The sequence below is a fragment of the Bos indicus genome, chromosome 23 (genome assembly GCF_029378745.1).
Source record: "Bos indicus isolate NIAB-ARS_2022 breed Sahiwal x Tharparkar chromosome 23, NIAB-ARS_B.indTharparkar_mat_pri_1.0, whole genome shotgun sequence".
NCBI lineage: Eukaryota > Metazoa > Chordata > Mammalia > Artiodactyla > Bovidae > Bos > Bos indicus.
Window position 1 is genome coordinate 26,895,586 of NC_091782.1, and position 17,937 is coordinate 26,913,522.

At 40.1% G+C, this 17,937-nt stretch overlaps 1 protein-coding gene across 1 annotated transcript; it reads left to right on the forward strand.

Annotated features, from left to right (window-relative positions):
* Positions 1-4,400: 4,400 nt before the first annotated feature.
* On the forward strand, positions 4,401-16,046 carry LOC109577040 (DLA class II histocompatibility antigen, DR-1 beta chain). Its single transcript, XM_070778139.1, has 6 exons — positions 4,401-4,586; positions 10,816-11,085; positions 13,247-13,528; positions 14,280-14,390; positions 14,864-14,887; positions 15,173-16,046. The coding sequence occupies exons 1-6, from the start codon at positions 4,487-4,489 to the stop codon at positions 15,184-15,186; spliced, it is 801 nt and encodes a 266-aa protein (XP_070634240.1). The 5' UTR covers positions 4,401-4,486; the 3' UTR covers positions 15,187-16,046.
* Positions 16,047-17,937: the final 1,891 nt, after the last annotated feature.

Sequence of the window (17,937 nt, forward strand, 5' to 3'; positions counted from 1 at the left end):
TCTCTATTCTCCCATACCAGTGGAGAAGTGAAAAGAGACTCTTAAAGGGCAGATTCATTTGTTCCAGGCACCAACACCTTAGCAGACATTGAAAAGTGCCCATGTGCAAAAGATACTCAATCTTAGAGCGTTGACCAGAGGGACAGGGACCTGTTGGAATTCTCTCTAGGGACAAAGGCAAGAGCAGGCTCCATTTTGACCTCTCTGCCTTGCTAAAGGTGGCAGGCACAATTTTATTTTATTATAGATTTTACTCCAAATTTTTTTCCCTTGGTGAATGCTACTTCACATTTCAACTGACAAGCATTGTCTCTGTGCTCTTGGTCTGCCTTACTGAACCTAGTGGGCACCACCATCTTTTTATTTTCTTCTTCAGCAGGTGCCAGCTTCATGCTCTCCATCTGTCACATTCCACAGATCCAGTGTCTCCCAGAGGGGGGCTCTTACACATGTCTGGTGCTCCTGCTTTTATGTCCGGTGCCCTAGTTTGTGAACTGTGACCAGGGGACACCTCCAGATTAATTGGTTCTGGTGGCTGTCAGGGTTTATGCTCACAGGTCCTGCAGGACAATAACCAGCAGAGAAAGATTTCTTAAATAGCTCCCACCCTTAGGGCACAGCAAGAGACAACAGACCCAGGAGCTCAGTCTTCTTGTGAAAGAAACCTCTAATTTATTATCATACTTGCAGCCTGAAGGGTGCGGTTTTCGTTAAACACACACCTAAGGGCTAACTGGGATAAACATCTACTTCTGCTTTATTGACTATGTCAAAGCCTTTGACTGTGTGGACCACAACAAACTCTGGAAAATTCTTAAAAAGATGGGCATACCAGACCACCTGACCTGCCTCTTGAGAAACCTATATGCAGGTCAGGAAGCAACAGTTAGAACTTGACATGGAACAACAGACTGGTTCCAAGTAGGAAAAGGAGTATGTCAAGGCTGTATATTGTCACCCTGCTTATTTAACTTATATACGGAGTACATCATGAGAAACGCTGGGCTGGAAGAAGCACAAGCTGGAATCAAGATTGCCAGGAGAAATATCAATAACCTCAGATATGAAGATGACACCACCCTTATGGCAGAAAGTGAAGAAGAACTAAAGAGCCTCTTGATGAAAGTGAAAGAGGAGAGTGAAAAAACTGGCTTAAAGCTCAACATTCAGAAAACTAAGATCATGGCATCTGGTCCCATCACTTCATGGCAGATGGGGAAACAATGGAAACAGTGACAGACTTTATTTTGGGGGGCTCCAAAATCACTGCAGATGGTGATTGCAGCCATGAAATTAAATGACACTTGCTCCTTGGAAGAAAAGTTATAACAAACCTAGACAGCATATTAAAAAGCAGAAACATACTTTGCCAACAAAGATCTGTCTAGTCAAAGCTATGGTTTTTCCAGTAGTCATGTGGTGACAGATGTGACAGTTAGTCTACAAAGAAAGCTAAGTGCCTAAGAATTGATGCTTTTGAACTATGGTGTTGGAGAAGACGCTTGAGAGTCCCTTGGACTGCGAAGAGATCCAACCAGTCAATCCTAAAGGAGATCAGTCCTGAATATTCTTTAGAAGGACGGATGCTGAAGCTGAAACTCCAATCCTTTGGCCCCCTGATGCGAAGAACTGACTCATTAGAAAAGACCCTGATGTTGGGAAAGATTGAAGACAGGAGGAGAAGAGGATGACAGAAGATGAGATGGTTGGATGGCATCACCGACTCAATGGACATGAGTTTGGATAAACTGTGGGAGTTGGCAATAGACAGGGAGGCCTGGCATGCTGCAGTCCATGGGGTTGCAGAGTTGGACACGACTGAGCGACTGAACTGAACTGAACCAAAGGGCTAACTGTAAATCTTTCCAGGGACCCCAGAAGGCAGGGGCTGTCTTTGTGCTCTTCCTGTGCCACCCCAGAGCACCAGTGTCTCTCAGAGGGACACTCTTACAAATATCTGGTTTTTCATCTGCTTCCTTGTTTATTTTTTGTGGCTGCCATTCAGGGATACCTTTTGATCTCTTGACTCTGGTGGCCAAGGGGGCTTGAATCCCTGTACGCATTCCCAAGACAGTTTGTATTTAGGCTCAACAGGTGATATTATGACACTGATTTGCCAGAGGTGTGCTAAAGATTCTTACATGCCACAAGTTACTTCCAACATTTCAAGGCCTCCTTAAACATTCCTGAAACTATCTCATTTCAGTTCAGTTCAGTTGCTCAGTTATGTCTGATTCTTTGCGACCCCATGGACTGTAGCACGCCAGGCCTCCCTGTCCAACACCAACTTCTGGGGCTTGCTCAGACTCATGTCCATTGAGTTGGTGATGCCATCCAACCATCTCATCCTCTGTCATCTCCTTCTCCTTCTGCCTTCAATCTTTCCTAGCATCAGAGTCTTTTCCAATGAGTCAGTTCTTTGTATCAGCTGGCCAAATATTGGAACTTCAACTTCAGCATCAGTCCTTCCAGTGAATATTCAGGACTGATTTCCTTCAGGATTGACTGGTTGGATATTCTTGCAGTCCAAGGGACTCTCAAGAGTCTTCTCTAAACTATCTAGAATTTTACAATTCACTTAACAGTTTGAATCACTATCTTAACTAAAAGAAAGGGGCAAACAGAGATACCCTTAGAATCCTATCTAGGTATACACTCCAGTGAATTGTTCATATAGGAACATAACAAGAAATTGTTTTGGATGGTGTGAAGTCACATAGCTATAAGATCATATAATAGATGAAAAGAACACTGTCAAGACTAGAGATATTGTAATTAAGAAAAGCAGTAGCATTGAAGGAATTATAGACAGCTAAACACTCCTGGTGTTTCATTCCTGTTCTGAAAGGAAAATAAACCAACTGCTATGTATTTTGCTTGGATGGCAGAAACAATCCGGTAGGAGTGATTCTTGTCATGCTTTTGCGTTTCCCATAGCTTAGAATTTTTATTCAGTAAAAAACAAGTATTTGTCATTCCTAGAGAAGCTTAATATTTTGAATAGTCATTATGTTATGTCCTGCTATGATTATTAAAAAGCATTTTTCTCTTGTTATTGATGTAGGCATGGTTTAGATGATTTTTTAAATTAACTGGCCACTTCATTCTAATTTAACAGTTTACTGAACTCCTCTCTCTTCTGAAAGTATTTTTCAAGGTCAGGTTCCAAATCCTGAACTACAGAGACTGACAAGCGTTTCTGCACCTGGATCACCTTTAGCATCTCTGGATGGGTATTAAATAGCACCAAGTTTTCCTCCTTTACCTTGCTTGTGCAACATATGGAATGAACATATGACTTAAAATTGGATGCTAGCAATAATTATTGAGGGTCATTTGCTTCAGTGTTCTCAAAATTGCTCTACAGTATTGAAAAATTGATTTTTTTTGACAGGTACACCACGTAGGAAGAAATGTCCTTTCCCACTGAGGGAGAATCATTACTAATAAGCTTACTTTGTGAGGGTACAAACTTGTTTATAAGGATGGAGTACTAGCGAAATAACTGCTGAAATATTTTATTGTGTATTGTAAGTAAAACAGACAACATTGCAGACATACACCTGAAATCACTTGGGAATTTGCTAGTGGAAAATCTAAGTGGAATTTTGAAAAATAATTAGACCAGTATTTGTACTTTTAGTAAAGAGGTGGATAGTTTGACACAGCACAGTTAGATGAATATTCTGGCAATGCCACTAAACTCAGTGACAGCATCAGGAACAAACGTGAAAGTTCTTTTCATTCAGGTTAATTATTGACTAACTTTAAATTTCCTTTTGTTTATCAGAGACACCCCTACCTGTTAGGAAGTACAGACTATATAGTCTCCAATCAACAATGATAATTCTGTAACATCATCTGTTACCAGAGATACTGTTTCTTGAGGTGTTCACAGAATCATAGCACATGCAGTACTGAAATTCCTGGAAGACTGAAGTGACTTCTTTTCAATTATGAGAGTTTAAGTAATTTTCCAAAATCTGCACCACTAAGTTATGGTGCAAGTAGGACAAGATTTAAGATCTTTGCTTGCAATCATTTTCTCTCCACTCCCTTATCTCCTAACACACTCACATACATTTGTCAAAACAGCTGTTTCCCAAGTGAGAGGAATGAATGCTCCTAAAGAAACAAGTGTGTGACCATCACTGACCAGCACAAAGCTAGATCACAATAGGGGCCCAGTTAAAATATTTCAGATGCAACAGGGTCAAATCTTTAAAGTACTAAATTAAAACAATCCTTTTAGTAGAGAAAATTCTACGTTTCAGAAGAGGACCTTCATATTGAATCTCTGACCAGCAACTGATGATGCTATTTGCCTCTGATGTTGATTGGTTGCCTAGACCGGGCTCACCCAATCCAGGAGCAAATGAGTTCCTTGGTCGGTATTATTTGGGATGTGGGTGGAGGAGGGTCACAGTACCCATTTGAGAGGGACTTGCCTGCTCCTCTCACTCTCTATCCTCTGCTGTTCTCCGGCATGGTGTGCCTGTATTTCTCTGGAGGCTCCTGGATGGCAGCTCTGATAGTGATGCTGATGGTGCTGTGCCCTCCCCTGGCCTGGGCCAGGGAGATCCAACGTAAGTATATACCTTGGATGGTGACCTATCAGGGGGTTGGGGGGTGGGGAGGAACGGAGTTTGTCACTATATCCAGGCCAGGTCCCTTAAAAATTGTGATATATTCTTACTGACCACCTATCTTTATCATATGGATCCTTAGTTCTTTCCATAGTAAAGGAGCCTGGGTGCTTCCGCACTTAATGAGAGTTGTATAAGTTGTCGCCATACATATGAACCATTTCTTTTCAACTCTCCTCCAGTAAAACCTATCCAGCCTTGCATTCAATTCTCTTAGGGTCTTAAGATTTATAAATAATAATGTCAAAATAATTCCTCATACAGTAGTTTCCTTTATTTATAGTGTGTGTGTGTGTGTTACTAACTCAGTCATGTCTGACTCTTTGTGATCACATGGACTATAGCCCACCAGGCTTTTCCGTCCGTGGGATTCTCCAGGTAAGAATACTGGAGTGGGTAGCCATTTTCATCTCCAGGGGATCCCATGACCCAGGGATTGAACCTGGGTCTCCCACATTACAGGCAGACTCTTTATGGTTTTAGCCACCAGTTATGCCAAAAAAGGGCTTCCCTATGGTGCTAGGGGTAAAGAACCTGCCTGCCAAAGCAAGAAACATAAGAGATGGGGTTTGATCCCTGGATCGGGAAGATCCCCTGGAGAAGGAATGGCAACCCACTCCAGTATTCTTGCCTGGAGAATCCCATGGATGGAAGAGCTTGATGGGCTACAGTCCATGGGGTTGCAAAGGGACAGACACGACTGAAGCAATTTAGCATGCATGCCAAAAAAAGGGAAAGTTTCACCAAAAATTTTCTGTGGATTCAAAAGGAATTAGAAAGATCTCTCCTAGAAGATCCTGTGTTGTGTCCTCAATAGGACCTATGCTGTCTCTCCTTAGCATGTAAGAATATATCAAAAGGTCTCTTCCCATTAAGCCATTCCCTTTCTCCTGAGCTCCAGTGTTTATAAGGATTATGTACCTGTGAAATCCTCTGACAAAAGTTGGGGTTGGTTTTCTCTCTATTCTGTGGAAAGCACCCTAAAGCTTAAGCAGAGATTCTTAGTACTTGGAATGACTGTATAGATAAGGAGCACCTTATGGAATGTTCTATGACACTTAAAGAATTCACATATATTCTGAAAACCTGACATAGGTTAGTATTCATCACGAATCTATTTTGAATCTTTCTGCACAATCAATTTCTCCTACGTCTCCCCATTCTCTGCCCTGAACCCATGAGAAGGGATTTAACTAGTGGAGGACAAATTGTATAAAATTCTGTTTTTGTAAGTCAGTAGCAATCAATTATCAGCAATTTCATGTTGTTCAAACCATAAACCCTAAGCAGGGTACAGAGTATGAAGGTTGTTTCCATCCCATAGTGTTGAAAGTCAAAAAGCGAGTCAAGGGGGTTCATTGGCCTATTGAGGTCTTGGCCTCAAATTTCATAGCTTCATTTATCATGTAGTCTCTGTTCCTTAATTATTCATGTTCATAAATCTTTCCAGTTATTCCCTACTCCTTTTCCAGTTATGTCATCACCATTATTGAAAATCCCCAAGTTTACACAGACCATCAGCACTATATAGTCCATTAGATGAGATGAAATTTAGTGAAAATTTCTCTCTTTCTTAAAAATCACCTTTTACTTAACTTTGAAAGTTTCTTACAATTAGTGGGAGGAGAAAGAGGAAATTTGTCTGAATTTGTCATAGAAGGTAGAAGGAAGTTAATGTGTCATCAGAATAAAAGTGTCGGAGCTGGAGCCCCTTCTGGATGCTTTCCAAGATTCCCACAAAAATCAGCTTCCAAAACTCAGGGTTTATTTGTTTAGACCAAAAATTTTTTTTTTTTTTTTTTTCTGAACAGCTGTTATATATTGGGCTCTGTTCTAGGCCCAGAAAATTCTATTTGAATAAGGAAGAAATGACCCCTGCTATCATGGAGACAGGAGAGAAAGACAACAACCCAATAAACTTTAACAAAGAAAAAACATTTCAGAGACAAATAAGTGCTCTGAAAAAAAGTATGTCAGGGTCATGGAACAAAGAGAATTGCCACCTGATTTCAGTTCAGGTGGCTAGTAAAAATGACATTTAGTTGAAATATGGAAATTTTGATGATGGAAAGCCAGTCATGTGAAGGATGTAAGGGAACAGGGAAAGAATGAAGTGAGGAAGATATTTGATTTTCTAAAGGGACAAAAAAGAAGGCAAGAAAGTGGCTGAAGCATAGAAAGCAAGTTGGCATGTGGAATAAGATGAGGTTGAAGATGAAGTCAGGGGACAAATCATATTAGGACCTGATGGCTGTGGTAAAACATTTAAATTTTCTTTAATAAGATATGTGAATGCTACTGAGGGATTGCTTCCCAGGTGGCGCTAGTGTTAAAGAATCTGCCTGCAAATGCAGGCGATGTAAGGATGTAAGAAACGTGGGTTTGATCCTTACGTCAGGAAGGTCCCCTGGAGGAGGAAATGATAACGACTCCAGTATTCTTGCCTGGGGAATTCCATGAACAGAGGAGCCTGGCAGGCTACAGTCCATGGGGTTGCAAAGAGTCAGACATGACTTGAGAACAGCACAGCACCTAGGAAAGCACTTGGTGGTGCTGTTTATTGAAATAGGAAAAGTTTTGGAAGGAAATAATTTGAAGTGGGTAGATAGAAGAATAAGTTTTGTTTATTTTAAGTTTGAAATAATGTATTAACACGTATGTGGAGCCTTCGAGAAGTCAATCGAAAACATCAAATTGAAATTCAAGAGGAGGCCAGAGCCAAAGGTATGAGTGTCAGGGTCACTGACATATGCACTATGTTAAAATATAAGAAAGTGGGGGAAGGAGAGAGTGTGTGTAGATCAGAAAAAGAGAGCAAGGGCCATGTCCAGAGGGCCAAGGGCTTGTGAGTCTGTAAAAGAGCCTGGGAAGGGGTACTGTTGATGTTGGGGAAAACCAAGAGAATGTGATGCATGCAAGTGAAGAAAATAGATTTTTCAAGAAGGGAAGGAGTGGCAGTTGTGATGAGTTTGACTAAGGAGGGTCAAGTGAGAACATGACAAAGAAATCAACACTGGGTTTGGCGGACTTGTTTACAGTCAACAGAACGTACAAGATAGGAACTAGATTGGACCCTTTGAAGAAAGAATGAGAGCTGAAGAAGTGAGGAATGGATTACAGATGCCACATTTGAGTAGCTTAAATCAGGGGGAGACTGTGCCCTAGAATCGGAGAGTAAGCTGGACCTAAAGTATAAGAATAAAAGAACCTGAAGAAACGCTGAGAGGACTTGAGAACCAGAGAGGTTCAGTCACCAGCAAAAAACACTAGAATGCCCTTGTATGTATGCAGGGGTGACTGGTTATGGAAAAAGCTATTGATTTATACAACCTTATATTTATTAGTGACCTAGAGTACAACAGTTTTTCCCCTCGCTGATGAGGATGGAGTAATAAACAAAACAACCCAATCTCTATCAGCATGGAACATCAAAACACTTCATAGTTGTTATGTACCAGGTCCATAAGTTTATAACTGTCCTATCAAATCTGTAGCAATTAAAATATATCTATGGAATCTAATATTCAAAAAGTTTCAATAATTTACCCAGTCACATAGTTGCTGCTAGAGCCCAGATTATATAGTGTGAAATCGAGTTTATGGAAATTCCTTTTCTTTTATGTCAGCATACTCTGTGTTGGATTCATATATACATTATTATTTTATAGAAAGCAATGTTTCTGCTCTTTTGTGCTCAAAATGGTAATTAGTGATAACATTAATTGAAGACAGTTGCCAAATGATGATGAAGATATCACTTGCTTTAGAAAGTAAACAAATAGATCTTGTGAGCTTACATTCATAGGGTTTATAAAAATTAAAATGGCAATGTATTTATTGAGTACTTATGATATGAACAACACTAGAAAGACTGCTAGAAGCAATAAATAGGAGGAATATTCATTAATTTTGCATTTATTTTACAAGTTTCATATGGGTTCATAGCGTATGTGCAGGCTGTCATGGGCATGTGAAGAAGAAGAAAAAGAAGTACTCCTTCTGAAATTTTGTTAGCAAGTTGGGCTAAGGTTGCCAAATATAACACAGGATCCAGTTAAATTTAAATTTCAGCTAAACAACAATAATTTCTGAAATACAAATTTAACTGGGAAACCTATATTTTTATTTACCAAATTGGCAACCTTAAATTGGGCACATGAGTTGCAGTAACAGTCCTAACCATATAAGCTACCATAAAAAAATCACACAGTTTTATTTTTTAACTTTGTCACTGACAAGAAGATATTAGAGAATTTCTGAATATTAAGATAGACTTGATCTGATTCACAGTGCACTTATCATTTATAAGTGAAAGTCTCTTCTCAGAGTCTGGGGAATTGCTCATTTCTTGTTAATTGTCTAAATGAGGTCACTTTCTCCCTTACTTTCTTCCTTTTCAGTGGGACTTGACTACAGAAATAAGAATTCTTTGTATGACCAAGGCTGATAATTTAATGTCTACTGGTATTATTGGGAGTAGGAGACAAAGTTAGAAAAGGAATTATTTGGGGCTTTGAATGGGAATAAAATGTCTGTGACTGTAGTTTACTCCTATACTATAGACAAGTAGTGGGCCAGTGGCAGAGAAATAAGAAGGAAGATGATGTGAAGGATAAATTACATGACTTTGTAATTTGTTGGTGAGGGAAACAAAGAAGGCTTCGTACTGAATAAATGTGTTTTACTAGAAAAGTAGCTCTCCACTGGGGCTGGATTCTTAAAAAGTATAGATTTGATGTAGGACCAAGACAGACTATTGGCAAAACTTTCAGTGTAATTCTCAGCTGCTCCAAAATTAACAATGGTTTTTGCACCATAGATTTTTTCAGATGGTTTATACTGATGGAGCTCATCTGGTGACGAACCACCACTCCTTACCCCTACTCCTTGACTCCTAAACATCTGGAAATATCTGGAGCCATTTTTGGTTGTTACACTGAGGGTTTCTTCTGACATCCACTGTGTAGGGATAAGGGATGCTGGTAAACAGCCTACCATGTGCCGAACAGACCCCACCCCAACCCTCAGAGTCATATTTGACCCCTTAACTCATCAAGTCAGATTTGCCAATTGAGATTTGTTACCAGTTTTTAAAAAATCTGTTTTTCTGAGCTTTCTTAATTTGAAAATGCAGAAAAGAGGTTGTAGCACTGTATTAGGTTTATGGTTTTAATTTCCTTAACGCTCCTCAGTAGTTCTCCTTACATATAGTATAAAGTCAAAATCCTAACATCACCTACAGGACTTTTAAGTTACTGGCTCAAATACTTGATTTCTCCAGTATAGTCTTTTACCTCCTCCCTCTCACTCTGTGCACTTCAATGAAATATTTTTTCTAGTTCTTTAAAGAAGTCCGTCACTTCTTCCAAGCTTTTGTACATGGTATTAATGTACAAAATACAGACACCTGAAACGCATCTCCCTTTTACCCTAAACATATGCACACACCCAGTTTCCTCCCTCAGTGCATGCCAACTTAGCCTTTCATGTTACATTAAATGTCACTCTTAGAGACCACTTTTTGGCACCTAATGTAATTCAGGTCATCCTATAATCGTTACAGAAGTCTAACACTTCTGATATTTCTCACTCTTGTATAAATTCTTTTATGGTTTAATTTTGTCTATCATTTTCACTAAAATTTAAGCTCCATGATCAGAGGGGACATGTCTGTTTTTGCTTCTTTGGATTCTCAGAGAGTAGCACAGGCCTGTAGCAAGGTCAGCCCCAACCGAACATTTGCAAAATGAGGTGAACATGTTTAAGGAACCTTTAAAAGAGCTGTAGGATGACGGGAGAGCCCTGGTTTTCTGGTGGAGGGTTCTAGGAAGAGGTGGTGAAGGGGCAAATCCTCTAAGACCTCAGGCTTAGAGGATTCAGGCCTAGAGGGCTCCAGCCAAGCATGGAAGCTGGACTAGGTCAGAAAGGCTTGGATAAGAGAGATTTCCCCAAGCCTCCTGCAGCCTCCGTCTGTTGAGGAAGATGAAAGAACTCAAGGTGTGCTGGTAGTTGGGGTGCCGGTGGAGCCAGCGAGGGGGTTAGGGCTAGTCCTAGCGGCCCCAACTGAGCCTGGCGTCCCGCATTGGTGGGTGTCGCCCCTGCCCTCCATCCCTCATTAGCCTCTCCCCAGGAGTCCACTCCTGTGACCAGATCTATCCTGTCTCTGCAGCACATTTCCTGCAGTATCATAAGGGCGAGTGTCATTTCTTCAACGGGACCGAGCGGGTGCGGTTGCTGGACAGACACTTCTATAATGGAGAAGAGTTCGTGCGCTTCGACAGCGACTGGGACGAGTTCCGGGCGGTGACCGAGCTGGGGCGGCCGGCCGCCGAGTACTGGAACAGCCAGAAGGACTTCCTGGAGGAGAGGCGGGCCGAGGTGGACACGTACTGCAGACACAACTACGGGGGCGTGGAGAGTTTCACTGTGCAGCGGCGAGGTGAGCGCGGGGGTGGACGGCCAATGTGGAGCAGTGTGTGTGTGTGTGTGTGTGTGTGTGTGTGTGTGTGAGTGAGAGAGAGAGAGAGAGAGTGGGAGAGAGAGAGACAGAGACAGACAGACAGAAACAGAGATACTTCACTCACTCTGGGTCGAGTGTGTACGACTGTGAGTGGGTACAAGTTAGGAGGGTTCCTGTGAGAGCCTGTTGTCAGGAGACACTGTGATTTTGTCAATGCGTGTCTGTGAGACGGGAGAGAGAGAGAGAGACAGGGCCAGAGACAGAGGTAGACTGAGTCCAGGGTAAGTATTAACATGTAGGATGTGAGCAAGTAGAAGTTGGGGTTCCTGTGAGAGTCTGTTGTTGGAGAGACAGTGTGTGAATTTGTCAGTGACTGTTGAGGGGAGTGTGTGTGTGTGAAGTGGGACGAAGAGAAGAGTGTGTGTGATGGGAACAGTGCCCTGGGGTCTGAGTGGGCCTGGAGGGAGGGAAGGTGTTGGGGAGGGATACAGGAGGGAGGTTAAGAATTTGTCCATTTCTTCCAGGTTGTCCATTTTATTGGTGTATGGTTGCTTGTAGTAGTCTCTTATGATCCTTTGCATTTTGTGGTGTCTGTTGTAACTTCTTTCTTGTTTTCTAATTTTACTGATTTAACTCCTCTCTCCTCCCCTTTTTTTTCTTGATTGAATCTGGCCACAAGTTTATTAATTTTACTTATCTTCTCAAGAATCAGCTTTCAATTTCATTGACCTTTGCTATTGTTTTCTTCATCTCTATCTCATTTATTTCTGTTCTGATCTTTATGATTTCTTTCCTTCCACTAACTTTGCATTTTGTTTGTTCTTCTTTCTCTAAAGTTGTAAGGCTGGGTTGTTTATTTGGGATCTTTCTTGTTTATGAGTTAAGATTGTACTGCTATAAACTTCCCTCTTAGAAACACTCTTGCTGTGTCCCACAGGCTGTGGATTGTTGCATTTGCCTTGTCATTTGTTTCTAGGTATTTTTTAATTTCTTCTTTAATTTCTTCATTAATCCATTGATTATTCAGTAGCATACTGTTTAGCCTCCATGTGTTTGTGTTTTTTACAGTTTTTTTTTTTTTCCTGTAATTGATTTCTAATCTTACAGTGTTGTGGTTGGAAAAGATGCTTTAGAGTAATCTTAAATCTTTCATTTTATGATATTGTAAAAATGTCTTTTCCTCAGATTTCATTTTTTTATGAACCCGTTAGCTTTAGGGATTATATCAGGCACTTAGCATACATATTAATGAGTCTCCCATCCTCTCTTGAACTCAAATATGAGCTTAAAAAGAAAGAAGAATGTAAAATAATAATAGTTCCAATAGTAAGTATGCTTGTTTTGCAAAGGAGATGGGTTGCAAAGGAGATCAGTGGTATGTAATAATTTATATACATTTTAAAAAAATTAATGGCTTTTCCTCTCCTTCAGGACTCACCCTTTTCTTGAGATTTAACTCACAGAGTACAATCACATTCATCTTTCATAGGGTAGAACCATTTCTGAGATATTCTAAGATATGAGTGCCTTGAGAGAGCTTTCCCAGGATTTCATCCTTTCTCTCCACACCGATCTTACTGCTTTCCCCCAATTTATCCACATGGCTTTGAATTAAACAAGGATAATAATAGCTAACATATATTATAGGGTAAATTCCTGTTATTGTGTTACATACTTTAGATATATTAATCATCACTAATGAATGCTAAGAGATAAGTTAGTACTATTATCCTTCTTTATAGATGAGAAAGTCAAGACACAGAGGAATGTAAAAATTCTCCCAGGGTCAATCAGTAAGAAGTAGAACCTGGATTTGAACCCAGGCAGTCTGGCTTCAGAAATTATGCTTTTAATTAATATGCTATATGCCTTGCAAAGATGTGTAAACACTTTAATTCAACAATGAATAACTATTTCACTGCATGAGAAAACACACATTTTCTTAACATCTTTCAAACTAATGGTCCAGTGTGTAAATGTTAAAGATAAAGCTCATGGCACTAATTCCTCACTGGGCCAGCTATGAGGGAGACCTACCCAAGGCTGCAGTCTGGAACTTTAGAGTGGGGGCTGAAAGGCAGCTAACCAAGGAGATTTACTCTGTTGTCCTCACTGATTCCCTCCACCTTTTCTCTCCTAGTGGAACCTATAGTGACTGTGTATCCTGCAAAGACCCAGCCCCTGCAGCACCACAACCTCCTGGTCTGCTCTGTGAACGGTTTCTATCCAGGCAACATTGAAGTCAGGTGGTTCCGGAATGGCCATGAAGAGGAGGCTGGGGTGATCTCCACAGGCCTGATCCAGAATGGAGACTGGACCTTCCAGACCATGGTGATGCTTGAAACAGTTCCTCAGAGTGGAGAGGTCTACACCTGCCAAGTGGAGCACCCCAGCCAGACAAGCCCTATCACAGTAGAATGGAGTGAGAAGCTCTCTATCTCATACGTTCCTCACCCACCGTGGAGGGGGCTTGCTTTGCCCTGAGTGTCCCCTGAGTGTCTCCTCTCCCTACACCATGTGATCATTTGCTCCTTGTTCTTCTGTTCTTCAGCTGAGGTTATTGAGGGAGCCCTGAGATAGCCTATGATAGAAATCCTTTGATAGTTTACAGATATCCTGGGATAGTTTCTCCAAATACCTACACCCCCTGGGGAGGCACTTCTGCCGGACAAGGAGAAAAGAGGTGTTCCTGTTCTGAGCTTCCTGTGATTTCACAAGTCATGGACACTACATGGCCCTGGGCACCAGTCCCCTACCTCAGATTGGGCTTCTGACACTGTTGCTCTGAGTTCTTCACTGTGATCTGAAAAGAGATGCACCCTCTACAATGTACGGATGTGCTTGACATGAGTGGAGTCCAACCTCAGCTATGCTTTTTATTACATCTGTCACCCCAGACAAGCTACTTAACCTCATTGAGTCCTTTGGCTCCTCATCCATTAGATGTTGAAGTCATGTGACCTAATAGCATGGCTGTGATATTTAAATAAGTTCACTGTCTGAACCTTGTAGCTACTCAATGTGATTTTTTAATCTCTTTTCCAGAAATGTCCAATTATTCTGATTCTTCCGGGGTAGCCTTCTTTCCTCATTCCCATAGTTCACAATTTCAGCATCACAATTAGAGAAGAGAATTTGGGATAAAAATGACTAAAACTGGCTTCTTTTCTCAGGGGCACGGTCTGACTCTGCTCAGAGCAAGATGATGAGTGGAGTCGGGGGCTTCGTTCTGGGTCTGCTCTTCCTTGCGGTGGGGCTCTTCATCTACTTCAGGAATCAGAAAGGTAAGGAGCTTGTTCTTTGGACAGCTGAGCCTCCCCACTGACTTTTGGAGGAAGACATATGGTTTTGCTCAAGTTAGTTCTCTGTATATCAATGGCCTCGTCTAAAGCTTATTTCCCTAACTGACTTTAATATCCTGGAGATCCAGAAATCTGTAGTCCATGGTCACTTATGGGTGAAACATAAGAGACTGTGGCTTGTAGAGATAAGGAAAGGTTAACAGGCATGGGGATTTGGGGTGGAGATCCTGGGACAAATGCAGGAAGAGACAATAAGACTGACTTAATTGCATTGGATTGGTATGAGAGAAATTTCATGGGTCACAGGTTCTCAGTGTTTGCCCTCGTATAAACCCTGGCATCAGATGATGTGTTAGGAGAATCTCTGGTGGGGCCCTGGGGCTTGGGACATTGTGTTTTGGGGATGGATCAACCTCTATATCTTTTAAGTATATATCTTCTTTTGTCTCTCTTAGGACGCCCTACACTTCAGCCAACAGGTACGCTCTTTATCTTTTAGAATTGTGTTTAGTCTCCCTGGAACAGATGGTAAAGGAAACAAGACAGAGGCAGAAATAATGAAAGACTTTGGATCTGACTTCTCATCAGGCAGTTTACACTAAAGCTTCTTCTCTTAACTAAATAAAAGGCTTGTGCTCTAAAGTAGCTTTGGCTCAGGAAACTTAAGAATATTTTCCCCTTCTAACTGTAATGCTTTAATAGTAACATTAACATTCCCCTGTAGAGTTATGTCTGGAAACAACCCTCTCCTCTGTTTCTTGCAGGGCTCCTGAGCTGAAGTGAAGATGGTCACACTCAAGGAACAACCTTCTGTCCCAGCTTCTTCACAACATGGAAAGGTTTCCTGCTTAGTGCTAACTCTTCCACAATGAAGTACTTTCTCAGGATCTCATTTGCTCCTGGCTCAGTGACCCCTTAAAAACTGTCCTCGATGGTTTTCTCAGTCACCCCCACCCTGCTGCCCTCAGTCTTTGACCTGGAAGTTATCAATATTGATTCCAGTACCTTATGTTCTTTCTTCCTTGGTTCCCTTTGTTTTCAACTTCTGTTTCCTGTGCATCTGAGCTCATCTGTTCATTTTACTTTATAATGTGTTCTCTCAAATAAATACGGAGTGAAAATCATCTGCTTCATACATCTTCAAAGAAAGAAGTCAAAGAAAAGATAAAGGGAAGATTACATCACACAACAATAACATTTTTATTTATATTCCTGAATTTTGGTCACCTGTAGATCTAGAAAGTTTCCTTTCTTACTTTTTCTCTTGAGTTTTCTGCATTCTGTTATTAGACATGTTTTCCCAAGCTAGCCCTTAATGAACCCATTTTCCTGAGAAAGCCCTTAATGAACCCATTTCATGATGGTCCTCTACATATCTGCATTTTCAAAGACAAGTTTCTATACACTATTGGATACAGAATTGGGACAACAAATGTAAGAAATGCAGGTAACTTGTAAGGATGTGATGCCCTCAACATTTTTGTAATCATGCTCTTGTCTTTTTTTCACTGATTTTTTAAAAGAAAGTATATAAACTAGGGTACTTCTTGAACTATTTTTTTTTTGTTATACTGATAGTGGGCTATAATACTTCAATCTTTTTCTGTCTCTCCAATAAACATCATTGATGTGCTGGTTCTTTGGCTGGGATGCATTCTTCACCATAAATAGTTCTCAGAAGTCTATCAGGACAAAGCCACAAGTCGATAACATGCACTTCTGAAACCCTCCAGTTTCTGTTACAAACTTACTGTCTGTCACAGGGAAATCCCATATGGGTCTTAGCAGAAATCAGAGACCTTGCTGGGAAACAAAAGGGGTTATATGAATACAGTGATGTACATCCAACAATGGAATACTCTGCATTTTTAGAAAAAAAATGAGACTGTCTTGCTATGGAGTAATCTCCAAAATTCAGTATGTACAGAAGTGTGTGTACCATACACAGCATTTTGTTTAATAAGGTAGAAGAGGATAATAGGAACGTGTAACTAAACCCATTCATTCAATCTATCTACATATCATCTACTTACATTCATAAGTAGAGATAAAGGAAGGATTTTTTTAATGTTGCCTTTAAAGCAGAATGAGGGGATAAGTTGAAGGGGACAAAGATGAAAGCTGGACTTTTCCAAATAAATCTTATTTAATATTTTAACTTGAGGCATTTTTGAATATTTTGTGTAATAAAAATTTAAATATGTAAAAGGTGATATCAAAAACTAAAAACAAGCTGTAATGATTGAAACAGACTTATCAAAAATATATGATGAAAAACAAGCTAGAAAAGTAATTTTTTACTTTTCTTTTTTAGCATTTTTTTTTAACTCTTGCATAGAACATTGTGGAACTATAATTGTAAATCAGCATTTATCTATAAATTCCATAGACTTCAGTTGTATAAAGGAGTTGGATAGGTTCTGAGAAAGGTGACTACATTGGAGAGGCAGATAGTGGGTTTTGCTAAGAGCTTTAAATGTAAGTCAAATCTAAAGAGTAGATAGTAGATTCAGAAGCTCATTTCAGAGTAATGGTAATTGAACACAATTTCTCCACAGTCAGAAGCAACTATTATTTTGTTTTCAACCGTAGTAAAAATTTATTTTATGCATATGTTGATTATGTGTGAAACAGGTTATCATCTTATAGGAATTTGATAAGCTGATAGTCATATCTGCATTATGTATACATTTGGTGTAAATTTTGTTTGATGCTAGGGTTGCAGCTTTACTCTCACTTTGTTCTTCAAGATGAAGAAATGACTTGTCTCATTTTGTTTGAGATCAGTGTTGTGAAAAATAATGTAGAAAAGTGAGTGGTGTGAATATCTGAATTAAGATGTTTTCTGTTAGAAAACCCATTTTAACTGGCTTTACTTTTAATTATTATCTCACATAACACATAGGCCTGAGGTAGTAAATCTGCAGAGTTGGTTATCAGGCTGGTGGCATCACCAATTATCTGAAATGCAGGAAAAGGCAACTGTTTCTTCTCCTGTGCTTTCATAGAAGGAAGGTGTAAGTACATTTATAGTAGCTAAAAGACTGCAAAATGCTGAAATATGGTTGTCTTCACTGAGGAGAACAATTGGACTATTGCAGGGTTTATAAAGCTATTGAAGCAGAGATTAAAATAATGGCTATTAGAAGATAATACCAAGAGGCATAAATATGCATTTTAGCCAGGGCCCCTATGAACCAAATCATTTTGTACCAAATAAATCAAAAAATGTACCTAAAGAGACATTAATCTCATCAAGTATCTTGTTAGTTCTTTACTTGTATTTGTATTTCTTTAATAGCAGAGGTATTAAACCAGGTAAAACAGGAGATATTTGTATAACAGGAGATATTTGTGATGGCACAGACTCCTCTTCGTTCAGCCAACAAATAATCTAAAACAATTCTATTATCTAAACCCCTATAAGCTCAGAATAATTCTTATGCCTATAGGCATATTTTGGGGTAACATACTTTGCTCCCCTTCAAGGCCAGGCTGCTTTGCTTTCTGCTTTGTGATTTTATTTTAC

Bases quoted from the DNA above. Each gene is read 5' to 3' on its own strand.
- LOC109577040 (XM_070778139.1), top strand. From the start codon at position 4,487: ATGGTGTGCCTGTATTTCTCTGGAGGCTCCTGGATGGCAGCTCTGATA. The intron at 11,086-13,246 runs GTGAGCGCGGGG...TTTCTCTCCTAG, and splicing joins TTTCACTGTGCAGCGGCGAG to TGGAACCTATAGTGACTGTG. The intron at 13,529-14,279 runs GTGAGAAGCTCT...TTCTTTTCTCAG, and splicing joins CCCTATCACAGTAGAATGGA to GGGCACGGTCTGACTCTGCT.